The 25193-nt window shown below is 46.1% G+C and overlaps 1 protein-coding gene across 2 annotated transcripts in view; it reads left to right on the forward strand.

Annotated features, from left to right (window-relative positions):
- Nucleotides 1-25188, forward strand: part of plcd4a (phospholipase C, delta 4a) — a 26780-nt gene extending 1592 nt beyond the window's left edge. Inside the window, exons 1-16 of one of the 2 annotated variants that reach the window (XM_079738096.1) lie at nt 182-292; nt 692-741; nt 3343-3501; nt 4822-5050; nt 5218-5347; nt 5841-6072; nt 6743-6944; nt 7437-7581; nt 8988-9140; nt 11198-11365; nt 16064-16220; nt 16597-16713; nt 19914-20089; nt 20562-20694; nt 22280-22429; nt 23593-25188. In XM_079738096.1, the coding sequence (XP_079594222.1) occupies nt 717-741; nt 3343-3501; nt 4822-5050; nt 5218-5347; nt 5841-6072; nt 6743-6944; nt 7437-7581; nt 8988-9140; nt 11198-11365; nt 16064-16220; nt 16597-16713; nt 19914-20089; nt 20562-20694; nt 22280-22429; nt 23593-23684 (2268 nt within the window). In that variant the 5' untranslated portion in view covers nt 182-292; nt 692-716 and the 3' untranslated portion in view covers nt 23685-25188. Of the gene's footprint in view, nt 1-181; nt 293-691; nt 742-3342; nt 3502-4821; nt 5051-5217; nt 5348-5840; nt 6073-6742; nt 6945-7436; nt 7582-8987; nt 9141-11197; nt 11366-16063; nt 16221-16596; nt 16714-19913; nt 20090-20561; nt 20695-22279; nt 22430-23592 lie in introns of those variants that run through there. The other variant, XM_079738095.1, reaches the window with a different exon arrangement.
- Nucleotides 25189-25193: the final 5 nt, after the last annotated feature.

The following is a 25193-nucleotide window of genomic DNA, read 5'->3' on the forward strand; positions in this document are numbered from 1 at the left end:
CCTTCAGGTTACCAGCCAACCCGCTCTACCTCCTGAGCTACTGTCCCCCTTTAAGAGGGAGAGAGAGGGGGGGAGGGAGGGAGGAAGGGAGGAAGAGAGAGGAAGAGAGAGAGAGACGGAATGAGAGAGGGAGAAAGGGGCCGAGGGAGGGAGAGAGACAGAGTGAGAGAGAGAGAGGGAGAGAGAGAGAGAGAGCTAGCTTCGTAGGGCTGCATTCAGTCAGATTACAAAACAGCCATGCTTATCCACAGAACATGCATCTCATTGACCTTAAACAACTCCTGTAAGAAAAGTAAGATTTGATATTTATCTTTTCAATTTGCATAGCCACCCCCTCCAATCCCTCCTACCTATTGTATGTTGTACGTCCTGGCACTTAATGTACGCACTTATTGTATGTAATATTTAGTTATAGTACTTAGTTGTGTAGCCTCTTATCCTAGCTGTCTTTGTTGCATAAGGTGAATGGGTTAACCTAGTGATTGTTGGTGCTTGGCACTTGGTTCTATGAACATCCTTACTGTACCGACAGAGATATATTGTTGTTTCTCTTTCTTCTGACAAATGTACTTATGTAAGTCTCTTAGGATAGAGCATCTGCTAAACGCCGTGAATGTAAATGTAAATGACGTTGGGGCCAAAAAAATATTTTGAAAGGTCTCACCTGTGTTTTGTTTTTAATTCTTGGCAGATGGAAAGTTCCTGAGGCGATACCTATGGCTTTCACTGGCAGCAGCCTCCGTAAGTCGACTCCCCAGTGCTCCTCTCTCCGCGGGGGGTTCATATCAATCACATTAATATTAATCCCCCTGCAAACTAAGATGTGATGAGCCACCATCAGGCACCCCCTCTGCCTTCCTATTGCCCTGCTGTTTGTCTGTCTGTCTGTCTGACTGTCTGTCTGTCTGTCTGTCTGTCTGTCTGTCTGTCTCTCTGTCTGTCTCTCTGTCTGTCTCTCTGTCTGTCTGTCTGCCTTCCAATTGCCCTGCTGTCTGTATTTCCCTCTGTCTGTCTGTCTGTCTGTCTGTCTGTCTGTCTGTCTGTCTGTCCACACAATTGTGTATTGACATCTTTGCGTCGACGGGACTGTGCAGCTACAAAGGAAAATATGTCTCTTTATGTATCAATATAAGATAACATAATGTATGTTTCTATACGCAGATAACTATGTATTAATCTCTAGATACAGATGTCAATGTATGTATCTTTAAGCAGACGTCTCTGTATGTATCTATATGCAGACATCTCTGAATGTGTCTGAACATAAACATCTTCGTATCTAAACACAGACATTGATTTGTGTATATACAGACATCTGTCTATGTATCTAAAAACAGACATCTCTATATAGACAAAGATCTTTGTATGTATCTAACACAGACATCTGTGTATCTAAACAAAAACATATATTTATCTTAACACAGACATACACACGTGGACAAAATTGTTGGTACTCCTCAGTTAATGAAAGAAAAACCCACAATGGTCACTGAAATAACTTGAAACTGACAAAAGTAATAATAAATAAAAAATTACTGAAAATTAACCAATGAAAATCAGACATCTCTTTTGAATTGTGGTTCAACAGAATCATTTTAAAAAACAAACTAATGAAACAGGCCTGGACAAAAATGATGGTACCCCTAGAAAAGATTGAAAATAATTTGACCATAGGGAAATGTTAAACTAAGGTATGTCCTCTAATTATCATCACAGGTGTCTTCAAACTTGTAATCAGTCAGTCTGCCTATTTAAAGGGTGAAAAGTAGTCACTGTGCTGTTTGGTGACATGGTGTGTACAACACTGAACATGGACCACAGGAAGCGAAGGAGAGAGTTGTCTCATGAGATTAGAAAGAAAATTATAGACAAGCATGTAAAAGGTAAAGGCTATAAGACCATCTCCAAGCAGCTTGATGTTCCTGTGACTACAGTTGCACATATTATTCAAAAGTTTAAGGTCCATGGGACTGTAGCCAACCTCCCTTGACGTGGCCGCAGGAGGAAAATTGATGAAAAAATGAAGAGACGGATAATAAGAATGGTAACCAAAGAGCCCAGAACAACCTCCAAAGAAATTAAAGGTGAACTCCAAGGTCAAGGTACATCAGTATCAGATCGCACCATCCGTCGTTGTTTGAGACAAAGTGAACTTCATGGGAGACGACCAAGGAGGACACCACTGTTGAAAGCAAATCATAAAAAAGCGAGACTGAAATTTGCCAAAATGCATATTGACAAGCCACAAAGCTTCTGGGAGAATGTCCTATGGACAGATGAGACAAAACTAGAGCTTTTTGGCAAGGCACATCAGCTCTATGTTCACAGACGCAAAAATGAAGCATACCAAGAAAAGAACACTGTCCCTACTGTGAAACATGGAGGAGGCTCAGTTATGTTCTGGGGCTGCTTTGCTGCATCTGGCACAGGGTGTCTTGAATCTGTGCAGGGTACAATGAAATCTCAAGACTATCAAGGCATTATGGAGAGAAGTGTGCTGCCTAGTGTCAGAAAGCTTGGTCTCAGTCGCAGGTCATGGATCCTCCAACAAGATAATGACCCAAAACACACAGCTAAAAACACCCAAGAATGGCTAAGAGCAAGACATTGGTCTATTCTGAAGTGGCCTTCTATGAGCCCTGATCTAAATCCTATTGAACATCTGTGGAAGGAGCTGAACCATGCCATCTGGAGAAGGCACCCTTCAAACCTGAGACAACTGGAGCAGTTTGCTAATGAAGAGTGGGCCAAAATACCTGTTGACAGGTGCAAAAGTCTCATTGACAGTTACAAAAATCGTTTGATTGCCGTGATTGCCTCAAAATGTTGTGCAACAAAATATTAAGTTAAGGGTACCATCATTTTTGTCCAGGCCTGTTTAATTAGTTTGTTTTTTAAAAATGATTCTGTTGAACCACAATTCAAAAGCAATGTCTGATTTTCATTGGTTAATTTTCAGTAAATTTTTATTATTACTTTTGTCAGTTTCAAGTTATTTCAGTGACCATTCTTTCATTAACAGAGGGGTACCAACAATTTTGTCCACGTGTGTACGTATCAAACACAGACATATGTGTAGGTGTCATACAGACATTTGTGAATGTATCTAAACACATACATGTGTGTATATATCTAAACACAGAGATCTATGTACAGTATCTAAATATCTGTGTATCCAAGCAAAGACATCTATAAACAGTATGTATCTAAACACAGACATATATGTATCAAACACAGACATCTAGACAGAGAACTTTGGATGTGTTTAAACACAAACATCGATGTATCTAAACAAAAACATCTACTGGATGTATCCCTAAACATGTGTGTATCTCCGGCCAGGCATTCAGGGGGACGACAACCTGGGCTCCATGCTGGTGGGCACGGTGATGAGGAAGATCAAGTCCCGCACCTGGAAGAAGCAGCGATACTTCAAGCTGCAGGAGGACTGCATGACCATCTGGTACAAGTCCAAGAAGGCCGGCAAGCCGCACTCCACGTGTGAGTTGGGGACAGTGGGGGACATCTTCAGAAGGGAGTTAAATGCAAATGTGATTAATTTGGGTATCAATCTCGGAAACATATATATATATATATATATATATTTCAATCTTGGTAACTTATTATTATTTATATCTATATATATATGCATTTTCTTTTAATTATATATATTCTTCTTCTTGGTAATTTATGGATGTTTCCTTTTTATAGAACTCAACTCTAAAGTGCTGCCGGTTATATATTTTTTTAATTTAATTTTCATTTATTTAACGTCTCATTGAGATTAAAATCTATTTTTCAAGAAAGCCCTGGCCAAGGCGGAAGCATAGAACAGACAACACATAAATGTTTCATACAAACAAAACGCACAATTTACACACAATTAAAAGACGTACAATGTATTTGTATGAATGTGTATGACTGTGTTAATGTGTGTACCGTCTTCACCACCGTCTTCACCTGGAAGGGGAGAGAGAGAGAGAGAGAGAGAGAGAGAGAGAGAGAGAGAGAGAGAGAGAGAGAGAGAGAGAGAGAGAGAGAGAGAGAATGAACATCGTTACTGTACCGCCAGAGATATATTGTCATTTCGCTTTCCTCTGACAAATGGACGTATTGAAAGTGGTTTGCACACTGATTGGCCAACAAGCAACAGGTGTGCAGCCTCCCCCAGCCCCAGAGTCCAATCAGACTCAGACCAGGTGAGGCTGCTGAGACCAGACATCTCTCTCTCTGAGTGAATTGGAGATGTCTAAAGGACCAGTGACTAAAGGACCAGTATCCTTTAGTCACTGGTACTGGTTTATAACCAGTATCGTTCACACACTGGGTCGGGGAGGGGGGAGGACCAGTATCCTTCACACACTGAAAACCAGTACGATACTGGTTTACTAATCAGTATCCTTCACACACTGGGGGGGGAGCAGGAGAGGCTGGACCAGTATCCTTCACACACTGAAAACCAGTACGATACTGGTTTACTAATCAGTATCCTTCACACACTGGGGGGGGGAGCAGGAGAGGCTGGACCAGTATCCTTCACACCATGAAAACCAGTAGGATACTGTGTGAATGGGTGTAAGAATGGCTAAATGTTTCTTTTAATGGGTGAACGTGTTTATGAATGGGTGAATTAACGGGTGCATGAAACAGTGAATATGTGTATGAACGGGGATGACCGTTGCCCCCCCCCCCCCCCCCCTCCCCCCGTTAAAAAAGTTAAAAGTAATTACTTAATAATTAATATTTCTTAATAACTAAGTAATATTAATAGTTATACTGCAGTTCTCTAACCGTCGCCCTCCCCCCCCCCTCCCCGGTCAGTCTCGGTGGGCGACCTGGAGGGGGTCCGCGAGGGCCACCAGTCGGAGGTGCTGCTGAGCCTGGCCGACGAGTTCCCCCCCGACCGCTGCTTCACGCTGGTGTTCCGGGGTCGCCGCGGTAACCTGGACCTGGTGGCGGACTCGGCGGACGAGGCGAGGTCCTGGGTGAGGGGCACCAGGAAGCTGATGGAGAGCCTGGAGAGCATGGGGGAGCGGGAGAGGTTGGACCAGTATCCTTTACCAGTGAATACCAGTAGGATACTGGTTTACTAATCAGGATCCTTCACTCGCCGTGGGGGAGGGGGGGGGTTAACTGGTTTACTAACCAGTGGTCCACTCAAAGCGTCTTTGTAATTATTGCCTGACCCCCCCCACGCTCCTTAACCTCGGCCCCCAGGTGGATCGGGGACTGGTTCAGGAAGGCCGACAAGAACAAGGATGGACGCATGAACTTCAAGGAGACCCAGGACCTTCTGAGGATGATGAACGTGGACATGAACGAGCAGCACTGCCACAGCCTCTTCACGGTGAGGAGTCAGTCAGTGGGTGTGTGAATGGGTGAATGGGTGTATGAATGTGTGTATGAATGGGTGAATGAATGGGTAAATGGGTGTATGAATGTGTATATGAATAGGTGAATGTGTGTATGAACGTGTGTATGAATGGGTGAATTTGTGTATGAATGTGTGTATGAATGGGTGATGTGTGTATGAATGAGTGAATGTGTATATGACTGGGTGAATGTGTGGGAATGCATGAACGAGCACCACAGCCACAGCCTCTACACGGTGGGGGACCACAGCCAGTGTGTGTGAATGAATACTTTAGAAATTGTGTTTATCTCCAACCCCCCCATTAGATCTACTGGACTGACGACAACAAGTTCAAGTTCTTCATTTAGTCAAATGCACAATTAACATGCAGGAACAGTTAGTGCTGGCAATGAACTTCAAGTTTTCAAAGCTAAGCTGGTTTAAGTGTTAGCTTCATGACCGTCTTCTCCCCCCTCTCGGCCCCCAGATGGCGGACCGGTCCCAGACGGGCACGCTGTTGGACGAGGAGTTTGTGCTCTTCTACAAGATGCTGACCAAGCGCGACGACGTGATGCGCGTCTTCCAGGACTTCTCGGGCGACGGCCAGAAGCTGTCGGTGGCGGACCTGGAGGACTTCCTGCGCGAGGAGCAGCTGGAGGCGGAGGACGCCGCGGGCCACGCCGCGCGTATCATAGAGACGTACGAGCCCTCGGACGCAGGTGAAGGAACATCAGGAAAATCGTGTAAAACACGAAAAAGTTGTTTTTATTTAATATATTTTATACTTTTTTCATGCTTAAAAAAAAGTTATCGATATGAAAAAAATAAAAGGTGGAGAACCGCAGAGTTGAGCTGAAATTGGGTTATGTTCAGAACACTAAGTGAGATTATAGAAGATTTATCTTGAGTACAAATTTCTGAACATAACTCGGGTTGCTATATGACTAGCTTCAAAAGACACGGCGTAAAGATGTTAGACATTAAGCCATGTTTCTCTTTCCTACTATTGAAAACTGAAGAGCTAATCCACCTAATACAAAATTCCGTCTCAGAATTTTTGAGAACCATTCGTATCAATGGATACGAGTGGATCCGCGTGGAGTGCCTACCATAAAGGCTCAGTCCTTACCGCAGCGACCTGGGTTAGATTCCTGCCAGTGGTCATTTGCTGCATGTCTTCCCATCTATCTCCCATATTTCTTGTCGATCTCACTCTATCATAAAGAAAATAAATGCAATTTAAAAAAAAAAGAAAATGAAAATTAACAACGAAAAATTCTCTATTTTCAAATCATCACCCAAAAACATGCAAAAACTCCTCTGGCCTTCCCTTTCCTGCCGTCATTCAGACAACAAACTCACAATGATCTAACCCTCCATGTCTCTCAGCCAAGCAGCTCAACGCCATGACCTTTGACGGCTTCCTGATGTACCTGGGCTCGGCGGAGGGCTCCATCCAGGACCCCCAGTGGCGCAGTCTCTTCCAGGACCTGGACCAGCCGCTCTGCCACTACTTCATCTCCTCCTCGCACAACACCTACCTGATGGAGGACCAGCTCCGGGGCCAGAGTAGCGTGGAGGGCTACATCAGGTGCCTCCATCAGACCAACACTCCCAACACTTTCACTTTCACTTTAACTTTTAGTATCAGATTCAGTTTCAGTTTGACTGAGCACTTTCACTGGCACTTTCACTTTCACTTTGACAACAAGGACACGATGTGTTACCTTGAATTCCTACCTGCTACGGAACATGAGTGAGGGAGTGAGGGAGTGAGGCAGGGAGGGTGGGAGGGAGGGAGTGATTGAGTTAGGGAATGAGTCAGTGAGGGAATGAGGGATCAAGGGAATGAGTGTGGGAGGGAGTGAGTGAGTGAGTGAAGGACGGAAGGAAGGATGGAAGGAAGGATGGAAGGAAGGAAGGAAGGAAGGAAGGAAGGAAGGAAGGAAGGAAAGGAATGAGTGAGGGAATGAGTGAGGGAGGGATGGAGGAAGGGAGGGAGGGAGGGAGCGTAGCGTATCAATGGCCCTATGATGTGAGGGATGGGTGGGCGGGGCTTAAGAACCATGTCCCCCCCTCCCAGGGCGCTGACGCGGGGCTGCCGCTGCGTGGAGGTGGACTGCTGGGACGGGCCGAACGGTGAACCCATCGTGTACCATGGCCACACCTTCACCTCCAAGATCCTCTTCAGGGACGTGGTCCAGGCCATGGACAAGTACGCCTTTAAGGTAGGCCCCGCCTTCCTCCTCCCACCGTCCGTTTTTACGCAAAGTTGAACCCCGATCAATTTGATTTTCAGAGTCACTGTCAAGCCCCCGGCTGGACTCATTTCTACTACACCGGAAGGGTTGCAATTCATATTTTGCTTCAGGCAGAAAAAGGCAAGACACTATAGAAGAGAAGGGGTTCCCTCCGTCCTTTGTGTATAGTATTTACAGTACAGTACTGTACAACCTCCCCGTTGCACTCCTTCAGTGCCGGTCGGGAATGACCATTGCCTCCCCACTCTCATTGTGCTCAGCTGGCACGGATCAACAAACCCCACCTCGTGCTGCATGGTGTATTAATGAGGGCATACAACAGCATCTATGCTATCGATAGCATCTCTGCTAGCCTAGGCTCGGCCTAGAGGTCAGCCTGCCTGGAACCTGTCAATGGCTTATCAATAGACCCATGTTGTCAATTGTGTATCAATGCCCCATGTTGTCAATAACGTATCAACAACCCCATGTTATCAATAGTGAATCATTGGCCCCCATTAATTCAGTATTGTATCAATGGCCCCCATGTTGTGAATAGTGCATCAATGCCCCCCATGTTGTCAAAAGTGTATCAATAGCCTGCAGCGCCAGCGAGGGAAAAGGCACTCAGGGGCCCTTGCCACATCCAGGTTCCCACCAGGTAAATCCCAGGCCGCCAGGGGCCGGGATATTTTTCCATCTTCAGACCAATATCCCAGCCCTTGGCGAACTCGTGTTTACCTCGGCCCCGGCCTCGGCCCCTCAATTAGGGGTATTACCTTAACCCCCGCTGTGATAATGGGCGGGAGTGTTTAATTACCTCCCTCCCTCCCTATCTCCCTTCTCCCCCGCTACCCTCCGTTCCACCATGCCCCAACGACAACACCCACCTTCCACCGCTAGCTCAGGAAGTAGAGCAGTTGACTGATAACCTGAAGGTTGCTTCGGATCCTCCTAGCTGTCGAGGTCGAGGTGTCCCTGAGCGAGACGCCTCACCCTTGGCTGCTCCTGACCAGCTGGCTGTCGCCCTGAGGGGTCGACTCCGCTGTCTGTGTGTGAATGAATGGGTGAATGAATGGGTGAATGAACCGTTGCGAGTCGCTTTGGACAAAAGCATCTGCTAAACGCCCTAAATGTAACACAGAGGTTTACATGGCTTCCACGACCACACTGCAAACCCGTGGAGAAGTGGACGCATTATTTCCCGTTTTACACACAGCGGCTGCATGAATGAATTGAAACGCAAACTGCAATCATCCCTGTGCAGGTCTGCTCGTGACTCTTCCTCCAGCATGCGTTGAAGGTGAATGAATGGTTGTAAGTCGCTTCGGATAAAAGCGGCTGCAAAAAATGATATCTTAAAAGCATCCACCTCCTCCCCCCTGCTCCCCCAGGCCTCGGAGTACCCGGTGATCCTGTCCATAGAGAACCACTGCAGCGTAGAGCAGCAGAGGACCATGGCCCAGCACCTCAACCACATCCTGGGGGACGCCCTGCTGCGGAGCCCCCTGGAGGGCAAGGGCCTGACGGGGCTCCCCTCCCCCGAGGTGAGTGGCAGTGGCGGCATCAGGTGGCCCAGGAGTCGGAGCTGGCTCGGGTTGACTTGTAGCAGGGAGGTTGCTGGTTTTGATCCCAGGCTCCGGAAGATATCTTTGAATGGAAGTCCTCGACTTTGCTATGTGACTGATTTATTAATAGGGTTACATTTTTTGACTTACTATACTGAATTTGAAGGGTGGGGGGTTACTCTAGTGCAAAGGGTGCTTGACTCCCAGCTGAAAGATGGAAGGCTGCTAGTTCGATCCCCGGCTCCTCCTGGCTTAGTGTTGAGGTGTCCCTGAGCAAGGCACCTCCTCCTGACTGCTCCCTGAAGGTTGCTAGTTCGATCCAAGCAATATATCTCTGTCGGTACAGTATGGATGTTCATAGAACCAAGTGCCAAGCACTCACAATCACTAGGTTAACCCATTCCCCCTCCACAACAGAGATAGCTAGGATGAGATATTACACAACCAGGATTAATAAGTATGACATACAATGCGTACATTAAGTGCCAGGACGTACAAACATACAATAAGTAGAAGGGTGGGAGGGGGAGGCTATACAGAGTCTAGGTGAACTCTGAACAGGTGAGTCTTGAGTCTTTTGCGGAAGCTGGTGAGTAACTCAACGCAGCATCTCCGGCTAAGCCACCCCCTTTCCACCCTAGTCAGCAGGGAGTAGCTCTCTCTCGCTCTCTCTCTCCCTCCCTCTCTCTCCCTCCCTTCCCCCTTCCCCTCTCCCTCTCTCCCTCTCTCTCTCTCTCCCCATCCATCCCTTTCTCCCTCCCTCTCTCTCTCCCTCCCTCCTCCCTCTCTCCCTGTGTCATGACCCAGAGAACAGACTCACTTTCTCCCTGTGCGACGGTTGCTGCTACGACACCGCCTCCCTCCAGCACCCTAACACCCTCCAGCACCCTAACCCCCCCTCCCCCCCTTGGTCATCTGATCGGCCCCGACATGCGGAGGCACGGCCGCGCTGAATTATTAATGGAGCCACTATATCGCCTCGCCGACGCAGACGCCAAGGAATATGAACGGCTCAATTGTACCGCGCTCACTTTATTATCTCGATTGGGTTCGTTAAGACCTATTAGGTTTAGATGACCGTTAGGATACCTTATGGGGGGCAGGGCTCTCTCAATCCCTCTCTCTCTCTCTCTGTCTGTCTCTCTCTCTGTCTCTGTCTCTCTCTCTTTCTCTCACTCTCTCCTTCTCTCTCTCTGTCTCTCTCTCTCTCTGTCTCTGTCTGTCTTTCTCTCGCTCTATCTCTCTCTCCCGTCCCTCCCTCTCTCTCTCTCTCCCTCTCTCTCTCTGTGTCTGTCTCTCTCTCGCTCTCTCTCTCCCCATCCCTCCCTCTCTCTCTCCCTCTCTCTCTCTCTGTCTTTCTCTCTGTCTCTCTTTCTCTCTGTCTCTGTCTCTCTCTCGCTCTATCTCTCTCTCTCCCCATCCCTCCCTCTCTCTCTCTCCCTATCCCTCTCTCTCTCTGTCTCTGTCTCTCTCTCTCCCCATCTCTCTCTCTCTCTCTCTCTCTCTCTCTCTCTTTCTCTCTCTCTCTCTCCATCCCTAGCTGAAGTCCATTTAATGTAATTATGCCAATGTAGGCCCCGTCAAATGTATTGTTAACCGCACTTGCTAACCGCAAAGGCTCGGAAAAACAAAGGTGTATCTAGGCCGAAGCCATTTAACCCGCAGTAACAACTGCCGAATTTAAACTGTGTTGAATCATATCTAAGGGCCCCAACGTGTTGCTGACAGCTGCAAAGACTCACAAAGACCCTCTCTTGATTTGAACTTTATTTCAGTTCAGTTCAGTTCAGATCAGTTCAGCAGTTGGGAAGACAGAAATACAACATATAAAAAGACATGAGACAAAACAACCCGACAAAATACAACCAATAAAATAAAAGACCACTGTACGTTAAGAAAAGTCTATTCCGTTCAAATTCTTTAAAAAATAATGCGCTTTCGTTTTCAAGTGTTTTGCAGAGACATTGAAACATGGAATTACCTACAATTCGGAAACGGATCATCATTGACGTTTTTTTCCATTTCTCTTTAACCAGGAGCTGAAGGGGAAGATTCTGCTGAAGGCCAAGAAGATCGGGGGTCTGGAGGAGAGTGTCGGAGGTCTCACTGAGGACCCCCTCACCGGCGAGGTCAGCGACGAGGACGAGGCGGCCGAGATCGACGACGACCACTCCCACCGCGAGACGTTCCGCCGCAAGACCAAGGTAGTCGATCTCGATCTGTGCCGATACTGGTATTGAAACGTAAACATCCAGGGAGGTTAGCACTCGACAAGCGTCAAACATATATACCATAAAATTGCATGGCCGATTTTCATATGCAGGCCAATGTCTTTTTGTTTTGGTTTTGGTTTTGAATTATCTATCCCGCTGCTGTTGATCGATTTCCTGCTGGATATGCCTCAGCTCCATCACAGGAATTTCATTAGAGATACATTTGGTTGTTAATTTTCATTATTTGTCTGAGCGTCAGGCTTATTAAGATTTTTGGACTCTCTCTCTCTCCATCCCTCTCTCTTTCTCGCTCTCTCCATCCCTGTCTCTCTCTCTCTCTCTCTCTCTCTCTCTCTCTCTCTCTCTCTCTCTCTCTCTCTCTCTCTCTCTCTCTCTCTCTCTCTTTCTCCATCCCTGTCTCTCTCTCTCCCTCTCTCTCCATCCCTCTGTCTCTTTTCCCATCCCTCTTTCTCTCTCTCCACCATTAAAATGTTGATGTGCTGTCGCTTCTCAGCACATAATTGTAATGAATGCACTCCTGCTTGATTGGAGTCATCTTATTTATCATATTTTTGGGTCCCTGGCTCTGAGAGTTGAGGTGGTTTGAGAACAGCACCAGTTTGTACGCAGCTGTGTGGTTCAGAGTTAAACCAATGGCCAGAATTGAAATGCGTAATTAAAAGTCTCCACCGAGAACGGACGCCAGTGACCTCGTTTATCGGCAGTTGCCTCCGTTTCACAAGTCTGACGACGCGGTCGGTGTGTTGGTTTGGCTCCAACTCAAGCTAGCTCCAAAGAGGGAAGGAACAGGAGAGGGTGATGTGGCATCTTCTCTCACTGATATCGCTGCGCTTTCCACGCCTTTCTAAGCCGGAGTCATTTCAATTGTGGTTGAAGTCATTTATTCATATATTTTTTAAATATTTTTAAATATGAAAATGATCAACAGTCTGCATCGTAAATGTGAGATTTTATTTGGAGAACAATTTTTAACAACAATTAAAATTTGCTGTATTCTGTCACTGATATCACTGCACTCTCTAAAGAATTGTATCTTGTGCCAGGTTATTTCAATCGAGGTTGGTTCAACTTGAGTAAGTTGTTTATGAAAATCAATAATCAAATTTAATTGTGCTCCATTTGCTCACAGATATCGCTGCACTTTCTATAGCATTTTCTCTTATGATTATTAATTTCTTCAGCTAATCTTTTTTTATCAACAGATTGCATCGAAAAGTGAGATTTTATTTAGTTGATAAAAACAAAATTTGCAAAATTTAGAATAAAATATTTTTCCTTTGGATCCTAGCCTTCCTGTATGTTCCCATGTCACGCAGGTTAAACGGAGCGGTCTACCGTTGAACAAAAGCCCTCCATAGTGGTCCTCCTGGCCGTGCCCTATGCATTGTGTTCGTTCTGCTCCCTCTGCCCTTTTGTCTCGTCTTGAATGGAAAATTCCACTACTTCTTTACAGACTTAATCTTGCGTTGCCACCGGGGCGCTCAAACAGGCGTAGTGATCTGGTGATGTGTAGCTCATCTGTCAAACCCATTCTGACTCACTGAAAGGTATGCTTTTTTTTCTAACAGTGCTTGGATTTTAAGCCGTTATCTATATATGCGCTACAGTTTGAAAGTCTGGCTTTATCGGACTCTCGCCCTGCTTTCAACTGTTCTTTCCGTTCAGTCCGTTCCGTCTGACTTTATCAGAACCTCCTCTGTCTTTATCGGACTCTCCTCTGTCTTTATAGGACTCTCCTTTGTCTTTATCAGAGTCTCCTCTGTCTTTATCAGACTCTCCTCTGTCTTTATCGGACTCTCCTCTGTCTTTATCAGACTCTCCTCTGTCTTTATAGGACTCTCCTCTGTCTTTATAGGACTCTCCTGTGTCTTTATCAGACTCCTCTGTCTTTATCAGACTCTCCTCTGTCTTTATCAGACTCTCCTCTGTCTTTATAGGACTCTCCTCTGTCTTTATAGGACTCTCCTCTGTCTTTATCGGACTCTGACCCTGCTCTCGACTGTTTTTCCATCAGTCCGTTCCATCTGTCTTTATCGGACTCTCTGTCTTCATCGGACTCTGACCCTGCTCTCGACTGTTCTTTCCGTTTGGTCCGTTCCGTCTGTCTTTATCGGACTCTCGCCTCTCGTCCGTGGCCAGGGCCTCAGTACTTCTCCGGTTCTCCATGAGGTATCCACAGGGTCCGTGGGCCGTAAGGGGATCAGCTCATCCAACACCCTGTGCCTGGTCTGGGTCGCAGCCTCCGAACCCATGTATATTACATAAGGGGTGACTGAGGTTCAAGGACACTCGTTAGGGGCTAAGTAGGAGGTCAGTTTAGCACAGGAGGTAGAGCGGGTTGGCTTGTAAACTGAAGGTTGCTAGTTGGATCCCCGGTTCCTCCTAGCTGAGTGTGGAGGTGTCCCTGAGCGAGACGCCTCACCCTGGCTGCTGAAACCTGGCTGGCGCCCTGAGGGGTCGACATTGCTGTCGGTGTGTGAATGTGTGCATGAATGGGTGAATGTTTGGCAATATTGTAAAGCGCTTTGAGTGGCCACTGGTTAGAAAAGCGCTGTATAAATGCAATAGGGAAGAAACACAGTCTTGCGTCGGAAAGAACAAGGTGCAGAGTGTAGACGATGGCCGTAACATCCACCTGAAATGAAACACTCTTCCCTCTGAGGGCATTAATTAACCCAAGTTCTCAGCCCTCTCGCTAAACCCTATAGCACCTCTAATTGCACGGGCCCTGGCACCTAGCTGGAGGGAGGTGGCCCCGAGTTTAGTGTATGCATTACCACAAACGAGACGAGACTCTTTCTCTCTCTCTCTCTGTCTCTCTCTCTCTCTCTCTCTCTCTCTCTCTCTCTCTCTGTCTGTCTCTCTCCCTCTCTCTTTCTCTCTCTGTCTCTCTGTCTCCGTGTGTCTCTCTCAGTCTGTCTCACTCTCTCTGTCTCTCTCTCTGTCTCTCTGTCTCTTTCTATGAGCTCACTGCAGAACATATTCCGCCGGTGCGACACATAAAGGAGTCCCCTCTCTGCCTCGCGTCGTTAGCTTGTGTCTCAGCACAAGGGGGTCGGAAGGACAGACGGACGGAATGTCTCTGGACAGATGGTGAGATTGCCGTGTCAGCAGCCGTGTGCGGCCATGTTTATTTATGAGCATCCGAGACGCTGGAAACGCCACACTGGGAGCGCTGACCAGTGGGTCATCGCCCAGTGGGTCACCTGGCTGACCAGTGGGTCACCTGGCTGACCAGAGGGTCACCCCGCTTACCAGTGGGTCATCGCCCAGTGGGTCACCCGGCTGACCAGTGGGTCACCCCGCTGACCAGTGGGTCACCCCGCTGACCAGTGGGTCATGGGGGGTTGGGCCAGAGACGGGGTCAGAAGGGGAGGAAGGAAAGGTGGGTTGGCAGTTTGCAGTTGGCGGGTTTATAGGGACATTCAAGATGGCCGACGACTGGTTACGACAAGCATGACATTACAATACATTTACATTCAGAGCGTTTATCAGACGCTTTTATCCTAAGAGACTTACAATGTTTGTCAGAAGAAAGAGAAACAACAATATATTGCTGTCGGTACAGTAAGGATGTTCATAGACCCAAGTGCCAAGCACTAACTATCACTAGGTTAACCCATTCCCTGCATACAACACAGATAGCTAGGATACGATGCTGCAAGACTAAGTACCATAACTGAGTACAACATGCAATAAGAATTATAGAATTGTTTCAGTTTGTATTCCGTCGTCATACACAAGGCAGACTCAAAGCACTTCACATACAATAAAATGAAATAAAATAAAATAGACAAGCAAAAGAAAACAAACCATTATTACAATTACCATTATTTCTTTACAGATTAGGCTACTCTTGTTTCAACAACACTTCATTAACTCATCATCCAGTTCAGCACTCTCTCTCTCTCCCTCTCTCTCTCTCTCTCTTTACTCCACTCCACAAACACACTGTAACTTATAGCACTATGGCTGCTCTTTGGCAGCCGGGTGCCCTGGTGTAGCTTACACCAGCACCCAGGGGGGGTGGGGGGGGTTGTCTTTGGCTCGTGTCTGGCGGTGCACCCTGGTGCTATCACCCATGCAGAGGTGACTCCGCCATCGACGCAGGACTTCCCCGATGCCAGGCGTGTCACATCTGACCCCCTGCATTGGTCGTCCTCTCACCTTAATTGTCCTCACCTGTCCCTCATTCACATTCCCCTCCTGGTGGATTTAGTTAGAGTGTTTCAAAGTCAAAGTCAGCTTCATTGTCAATTTCCAAATATGTGCAAGACAAATAGAGGAATCTTTAGAGGAAATTGCGTTTGTCTCCGACCCAGAGTGAGTGTCGAGTTGTCCCTGAGCACGGCACCGCACCCTAACGGCTCCTGACCAGCTGGCTGTCACCCTGAGGGGTCCACTCCACCATTGGTGTGTGAATGGGTGCATGAATGGGTGAATGTTAGGCAATATTGTAAAGTGCTTTGAGTGGCCACTTGTTAGAAATGCGCTGTATAAATGCAGTCCGTTTACCTTTTTTTTCCTCTTCTCATCTGCAACGGTCCGGACAAAGACTCACCCCCAACATTTTGTGAAACTTGTTTCAACATTTATTCCGTCTGCTGTCACAAGGCCAGCCACTCACTGCATGTCCTGTCCCCCACCGGGGTGGGTCTCTCTCTGCAGAAGTCCAAGCAGCGTCTGTCCAAGGAGCTGTCTGACTGCGTGGTCTACTGCAAGAGCGTCCACTTCAGCGGCTTCAAGCACAGCCGCCTGCACCAGATGTTCTACGAGGTGTCCTCCTTCACAGAGTCCAAGGCCCGCAAGCAACTCAGAGACGCCGGTAAGGCAACAATCACTTTAACAGTTTACAGTTACAGAGACAGTTTACAGTTACAGTTTACAGTTACAGTTTACAGTTACAGTTTACTGCCAGCACCTGAGGGATGCCGGTAAGGCTCGTCGTCGTAGTGTTGATGGTGGAAAAAAATCATTATCCCGATTATTTCGGTCAATATTGAAATAACGATATATTCAAACGAGTTTGAAAACATGATGCATTCGAAATAGTGCAAAAGGTAAAGCAAAACCAAACAGTTCATAGTTTAAAAATAAAATGAAAGTCCAGAGTTGTTGGGGGCAGAGGGGAGCGAGGGAGAGACAAAGGGAGAGGGCTTTTGGATAGCGTGGGACCACTTCCTGCGGACCTCTCTCCGCAGGCGGGGAGTTCGTGCTCCACAACTCTCGGCAGCTGAGCCGCGTTTACCCCAGTGGCTTCCGGACCGACTCGTCCAACTTCAGCCCCCAGGAGATGTGGAACGCAGGATGCCAGATAGGTTAGTGTGGGTGGGCTTCGCTCAGGAGGTAGAGCGGGTTGGCTGGTAACCTGAAGGTTGCTAGTTTGATTCCCGGCTCCTCCTAGCTGAGTGTGGAGGTGTCCCTGAGCGAGACGCCTCACCCTGACTGCTCCTGACCAGCTGGCTGTCGCCCTGAGGGGTCATCTCCGCCGTCGCTGTGAATGGGTGAATGTGTGTATGGATGGGAGAATGAAAGGTTGTAAGTTGCTTTGGATAAAAGTGTCTGCTAAATGCCCTAATTGTAACTTAGAATGACTTGGAACAGTCAGCACTTTCCTTTTGGTCATCCAGACAATTAGTTTTGGATGAAAGAAAGGCACAAAATTCAGATTTTTCCAATGCTCTCCGTCGACCGACTTGTTCAGTATTTTGACGAAAAGAGGGGAGGCGTGTGGAGGAGAAGCTAATTAAGGGGGGGGATATCAGACAGGAAGTGAGGTCATGGAAACGCTCTTCCTAACGGGTTAAACATAATTGTAATAAAATAATAAAAAATAATATTTTTAAGAAAACATTAATATTTCTGTATAATAAATATAAAACAAATACTTAACACTTTTTGTGTAATTATTAGGGCTGTCAATAGATTAAAAATTTTAATCTGATTAATCACAGGGTAGCTGTGGATTAATCACGATTAATCACGATTAATTGCCATTCATAAATATGCCCGGAATTTCTGAATTTCTCTGTATATTGTTGTAGGAACGGAAAGATAAATGACAGAAGGTGGATATATAGGCATTTAGCATTTTCTTTTATTCATGAAAGAATCCAGATGATGGTGTTATTAATAATGAAAAATAAAATCGAACTTAAACATACCACACCATATTTAAATTTTTGTTTTGTGCCAGTCTCTTTGCAATGCCTATGAGCATATAACATTTTTATTTTTATTTTTTTAATCAAACTTAAAGATAACAGTCATCCCAAACGTTATGGGCATCTTAGCCATTGCTAAGTTTGGAATGGTTAAACATTTGTTGAACATTTTCCCTTTTTTAAATTAACAAACTACCACACCTTCGTACAATAAAATGTGTCTCTTGGCTATTCTTCTTTTAGCCAGTTGCTGAGGCAAACTAACTGGCTGACATTTTCTGAAAGTAAGGCTGACCGTTTCTTTTGCACGATGTGGCCTGCCACTGAGAAGAGTCTTTCACATGGAACTGTGGATGCAGGAGTCGCTAGATATTTGCGAGCCAGCAGGGCCAGCTTGTCATGGGCTCCTGAATGAGCAGACCTAATGCAGGGCTCTGCCCTGTACCTGTGTATGTCTCTGCCAGGCTGCACCTCCTCATCAGAATCTGAATCTGAGCACATTTGTAGGAGCAGGCTCATTTTCTTCTTGGGTGGCCCATCTTCAGAAGTCTGTGGAGACCTTCTTGGTGATTGTTCATGCAGCATGCCTCCCAGTGTGGTCCACACCTCTTCTCTTTCACTCTTGGGCAGGGTCTTCAAGTCTTTAAAGCGTGGATCCAGGGCCGTTGCAAGCTTGAGCCATGTGTTGTTGGTCTTTTCTTGGCGGGAGGCTAGGTCTTCTTTGAATGCCGTCTTAAATCGCACCACATATGCAGGGTCCTCATCAGAGACCTCCATTACACGACGCAAGTGGCAGAGGGCAGGCAGTACAACAGAGCAGGATACATAGGCCTCCCCACCCAGGATCTCAGTTACATACCTGCAGTTGAATGAAACACACTCACACACACACACACACACATCATTAAGTGATTACAAAAGAAGTTGGTAGTTTACAAAAAGGTAACATATAATTTCAATTTAATTAATTACATTTTATTTCAAACTATAGGCCTATTAATAATTAATATGTGGATTACTTACCGACAGGGCTCTAGAAGAGTCTCAAGTCTTTGCAACTTGTCCCATTCTGGTGGTGTCAGCATAATGAGTTTTTGCTGCTGTTGGTCCAGGGTTGCTTTTATTGCTGCTTGATTGCGGTTCAGGCGCTTGACCATATCCACCGTCGAATTCCAACGTGTTGGAACGTCCTGGACCAGCGGCTCCTGCTTCTGTCCAAGGGCAGCTTGTTGTGCTTGAAGCTGCGCGGTGTTTGCCGGACTGTGTTTGAAGTGTCCCACAATTTTGCGAGACTTGGACAATGCACGCACAAATCCGCTGTCAGAGAGGCTCACCGTGATGCTTCTCTGTAGGATGTGAGCTATGCAAGGCATGTGCTCAAATGTCAAAAGTCTAGCCGCAGCGATCATATTGCGTGCGCTGTCGGTCCCTATAGTTGTGACTTTTCCTTCTATTTCCCACTTGCGCGCTACTGTTAGGAACTGCTCTGCACATGCTTCTGCAAAGTGACGCTCTTCTGTTTTCATTGTAGTTAGCGCAAACGACTTCAGTTCCCATTTTTTAGTGATATGATGTGCAGTTACACCCAGGTAATTGTTGTTACTCACAGCGGTCCAGTGGTCTCCTGTCAGGGCGACATAGTCAGCTACAGCCAAATCCTCTTCTTTCTTTTTCTTTTCCGTTTTGTAGAGGTCGTGGATTTTAGTCATTACTGTGCCTCTTGACGGTGGCTTGTAGAATGCGTCGCGCGAAGCAACTTGTAACACTTCCGCGAGGCCCTTGTCCTCGACAATATTAATCGGCCGACAGTCTTTTGCAATCCATTTGGCAATTTTTTGGGTCAAGTTCTCAGAAATAGGCTTACTTAATGCACGGCCTTCGGTGAGCGTTGTCTGAACTAAGCCCCCTGGTCTTGCCCCAGAACTTGAAGAGCCGACAAACGCATGCTTAGCGTTGATATGGTACTTTAGGCTGGAAGTGCTTCGGTGAAACGAAAACTCCTTCTTGCAGAGTGTGCAAATCACTGCTTGTTTGTTAAGTGTTCCATCTTTGTTTTTTTTAAATTCAAACTTTCCATCCAAAGGGCCTACAACTTCTTTCGGTTCAGCATCCATCTTGTGTCTCAGTCAAAACTCTAGAGCGGCAAATAGCGGCGGCAAATAGCGGCGGCAAGTGCTGGAGCGGGTAATATTGGGCGGGTCATTTTGCGCATGCGTTAATGCGTTAAATAAATTAATGCGTTAATTCCACAAATTAATCACCCTGCGTTAACGCGTTAATTTTGACAGCCCTAGTAATTATACATTTTAAATTCCACCAACACCCCCAAACCCCCTCCCCCTCCCGTCCCCCAGTGGCGCTGAACTTCCAGACGGCGGGCGAGGCCATGGACCTCAACGACGGCCTGTTCCGGCAGAACGGGGGCTGCGGGTACATCCTTAAGCCCAGCTTCATGAGGCAGCCTGGGGGCTTCAACCCCGAGGCCCCCCAGAACCGGGACTCCTACCTGCCCCAGGTGCTGCACATCCAGGTACTGGAGAGACACACAGCCGGACTAGGGAGGCAAAAATTACCCAAGCCTTAAAGTTCCCTTAAAGCCTTAAAGCAGTACCTTTAGTAAAAAAAAAAAAAGGGACATTCCACACAAGTACATTTATTCAAGTTCTGCATGTAAAATGTACTTATATGTAAAGAAAAGTATTTATTCTGTGGTATAATTTTGGTATTATTGAGTTATTATATTACTATATTATATTATAATACATTATATTATAAGGAAACATAAATCAATAAAAGTCCTTTAATACATCAAAGTCCTTCAAATATTCGTATTCGTGATAACGTATTGTGTTTTCCGACGTAGCAATGTTGCGTTTTATTATTTATTTTTCACTGATAATTTATCAGTTGTGTTTATTTATCTGATTATTTATCGGTTGTGTTTATTTATCGGCTTGTTTACGGGTTGTGTTTATTTATTGGATTACTTATCGGTTTCCCAGGTGATCAGCGGGCAGCAGTTGCCCAAGGTGAACATCAAGGAGGGGTCAATCGTGGACCCCCTGGTGAGAGTGGAGATCCACGGGGTCCCGCTGGACCAGGGCAAGCAGGAGACCCGCTACATCGAGAACAATGGTACAGTAAAGCTCCCCGTCCTGTAATCAGTTGATAGTTTGAAAATGTAAAAATACAAAGAAAATGCGTATAATAATATAAAATAAGTCGAAAATAATTCAAATTTTTAATTTCAACGATTATGATTATGATTTCAGATGGTAGGATTTAAAATTGTGACGTGATATCATTTTAAATGTCTTGAATACACATTAAGTGTCTTCAACGTCGCCGTGGTTACAAATTGAAACGTAAAATTACAAACGCGTCTGCTGTGCACAGTGACGGACTGCCTTGGGCTCTCGTGGGCCGCTTGCGCCGGCTGGCCATCAGAGAGCGGTATGCTGTTCAAAGCCGTTCATGTGTCAATCATTTTCTATGGCCATCCGACAGCCACATTCCTCCAAGTCCCTCACCACTGTTTTCCATGAGAAAATATCAGTATTCATACCAGCGATATGGGTCTTTATACCATGGTCTGGGGGAATACTCGATTCTGATTGGCTGCAGGGTGTCCATTAATCCCTGATATATGGATTGCTACTAAGTAGTTCCAGTCAAATTGTCTGTTCAGCCTTCAAAACGAGAGCTGGTAAATTGTGAAAAATGCATTAAACTGTAATCAGAAAACACGGTTATTTGCTATAGACACTATAGTATCTGTGGTGTAAAGGCTGGGACGAATTTCAAATTATAAATATGTACACTTTATTCTGAACGTATAGACCTTCGTGATTCCCATTGAAACGAATGGCGTGGTGATTCGGTCTTCAAAACGAGAGCTGGTAAATTGTGAAAAACTAATTAAACTGTAATCAGACAACACGTTTATATGTTATAGACCCTAGAGTATCTGTCGCCATCAGTGATGGCGACAGAGAAATAGTTCCTTATGAACTTGGATCTGGATGACGTGATAGACAGGGTTGCCGAGAAGAGCAAGCTCCTTTGTACTTTGTTAACTGCATGACGGTAAGACATGTTTTTATGATGGAGCGGCTGGCTCTAAAGATCTATTCATTTTTTATGCATTGGGGTTGTGCATTGATGTGTCCATATTTTGGTGCAGCTGATTAACGCATTTGAGTTTAAGTTCAACATCACTGTGGCTTTCAAAAGTGTTTTTTTTTTTCGTGCGTGAAAAGTTGTATCTGCGAGTTGCGTGTGCCCCGTGGGCCGCTGGTGGGTGCAAATGCCAGGGCCCAGTCCGTCATTGGCTGTGCACACACATCAACGGAGTGAGTGAGTGTATGTGTGTGTGTGTGTCTGTGTGTCTCTCTTTGTTCGTGTGTGTCTGTGTATCTGTGCGTCTCTCTTTGTGTGAGTGTGTGTCTGTGTGTCTCTCTTTGTGTGTGTGTGTGTCTTTGTGTCTGTGTGACTCTCTTTGTGTGTGTGTGTGTGTGCGTGTGTGTGTGTGTCTCTCTTTTTGTGTGTGTGTGTGTTCCATTGTGTGTGTGTGTGTGTGTTTTCAACAATGCCGGGGTCACAAACAGAAACATAAACACACAAACTCTCCTGTAAATTCCCGAACAAAAACATGAAATCCCAAACTGCTCTGTTTCGCGCTCAATGTTGTGTGTTCAACGTTGTGTGTCCCCACGGTCAGGCTTCAACCCGGTGTGGTACGACACTCTGCGGTTCACCATCCATACCCCCGAGCTGGCCCTGGTCCGCTTTGTAGTGGAGGACTACGACAAGACCTCCAGGAACGACTTTGTGGGCCAGTACACACTGCCCTTCTGCGGCCTCCAGCAAGGTGAGGACGTCACACACACACACACACACACACACACACACACACACACACACACACACACACACACACACACAGCCCTTCTGCAGCCTCCAGCAAGGTCAGGACGTTACACCTTATGTTACATTTACTTTCAAGGCGTTTACTTGAAAGTAAATGTACTTTCAAGGCGCTTGGATAAAAGCAGACGCTTTTATCCATGCGACTTACTGCAGTCCACACACACATTCACTCATTCATTCAAACCTTCACACACCAGCGGCGGAGTAGACCCCTCTGGGCAAGCTGGTCCGGAGCAGTCAGGGTGAGGCGTCTCGCTCAGGGACACCTTGACACTCGCCGGGGATCGAACTAGCAACCTTCCGGTTACAAGTCGACCTCTACCTCCTGAGCTACTGCCGCCCCTAGTTGTTCTGATAGAAAGTCACCTAATGGCAGGAATGAAACCTAGCACCTAAAAGGGCCCCTATTAAACCCCCAGGTGTGAGTGTGATTAGCAATCACAAGCCGTTCGAAAGCCGGCCACTTCCTGTGTTTTAGGAAAAACATAAGTGTTGCGTATCCACCTAGACGTACGCTGGATAGATCAGCCTACCAGCATACCCAGTGGACTGTAGCAAACGCTGCTCATCTATCCAGCGTACATCTAGGTGGACACGCCCACCTGTGATGTCACTGAAAGCCGATTTTCAAACGGCTTGTGATTGCTAATCACACTCATACCTGGCACAATAGGGGTGTGTGCGTACAATGTGCGTACCATAACATCAATTAGAAAGTTTTTTATTCACTGTCTCCCTCTCTCCCCCTCCCTCTTTCCCCTCTCTCCCTCTCCTCCCTACCTCCACTCTCTCCCCTCCATCACTCTCTCCCTCCCTCCGGTCTCCCCTCTCCCTCTCTCCCCTCACTCTCTCTCCCTCCCTCCCCCTCTCTCTCCCCTCTTCTCCGTCCCATTCTCCCTACCCTTTCCCTCCCTCCCTCTCCCCCCCCTCCTCTCTTTCCCTCCCCCCCTCTCTCCCCTCCCTCCCGTCTCTCTTTCCCTCCTTCCCTCCCTCTCTCCCTCCCTCTCACTCCTCTCTCCCCTCTCTCTCCTCTCTCCCCTCTCTGTCCCTCCTACTCCCTCCCTCCCTCCATCTCCCTTCCTCTCCCTCCCTCCCTCCCCTCAGGTTACCGGCACATTCATCTGCTGTCTCGAGACGGGACGAGGATCCCCCCTGCCTCCCTGTTTGTGCACGTCAGGATCACGGAGCTGGCATGAACGCCTCACGGCGGCCATGTTGGCTCCATCCGTCCAGAAAGTTCAGGAAGGCAGGGCACAGTCAGACAACACATATTTCAAGACACACAATGAAGACACACAAGGAAGACACACAATCACACATCACACAAACATACATCGATTTGTACGAGTTTTCTGAATTTTGATTAAAGGCCGCTTCGGGCTAATTTTGGACCAATCGACCATCCTCCTCCATGATTGGTTGGGGGAGTCGATTTTTCCTGTCAATCACAGGGGCAACACTCCTCATTGTTGAGGAGCACAGGGAGGGCGGGAGTAGAACATTTTTTCTTTAGTTTCAAAATCTCCTCTTTTCTGCTGTCCCTCTCTCTTTACATACAATTAGTTAGTTTAATTAAATAGTTATTGGAGAACCTAACTTTAATCTTGTTCCAATAAATGCATATTTATACATTATATGTTAAAATACAACCAACGTTTTCCTCAGCTACCAAGTTATTGTGTTCTTACAATACTGTATTTTTACAGTATTGTACTGTAATTGCAACAGTTAAAACAATATATGTTTCAATATGTTGATGATCAAATTAACATTAATATAACACAATTCTGAAGTGTGTAGAGAGTGTGTTATGAGGCATAGTTCAGTACTGTATAGAAACAGTATTTTTCCCAGAAACAATAACAGTATTGAGTGTTGCTTTAGTTGATGTGAAGACATACTTAGCCAAATGCATTTTTTTTTGTTTATTTATCGTTTAGAGGCACAAATTGGAGATATAGCAGATAATGGAGTGTTTATATTTTTGTTCGCATTTCCTTATAGCAAGAAAATGTGTACGAACCATCGAAATGTACTTTTATGAAATATTTTCTACTCGCATTGATTGTGAGTAGCGAGGGACGTTCTAATAGAAGAGGCATGTGCGCTATAGATTGTTGTTTTTGCTTCATAACCAAAAGTGTGTCGTACAATTGTGGAGTTTTAACGGAGCGCTGTAAATGCGTTTTACCTAGCTAGATATGTCGTATATTTCGTTTTGTGTCATACGATTACATGATCATAAGAATGTGCCACCATCATCTTTCCATCACGCTTTCGAAATTATGCTCAGTATTTTTTCCGTAACCGGACCGTAGCACTTAACAGGAGGCTAGATCACAGATTCAAATTAGCACGTTAAAAAAAATAACAAAACGCAAAAAGATTTAAAAACGAACAGACTTATTGTGGATATACGTTGAAAATGTATCTGAAAAAAAACGTTCAACAGCATGGTTTCCCGTATGTATCTTTGAAGCGACCCCTAAGTATATATTTACGCCTATATCTACAGTTTATGGATATATATCTGTGCTCCGACAAAAGAGCTTCTTACGTGAATGCGATGAGTCGTATGGTAATCTATTTTCAGAATTATCGTGTTTTATAAACGTATAACGTGCTTGTCATCGTGTCCGGCTTGTAAATGCTTCCTGCTTGTGTACATTTTGTGTTAAGAAGAAGCAGACTATTTTTGTAAGGGC

This window comes from Pollachius pollachius, assembly GCF_949987615.1.
Source record: "Pollachius pollachius genome assembly, chromosome: 6".
NCBI lineage: Eukaryota > Metazoa > Chordata > Actinopteri > Gadiformes > Gadidae > Pollachius > Pollachius pollachius.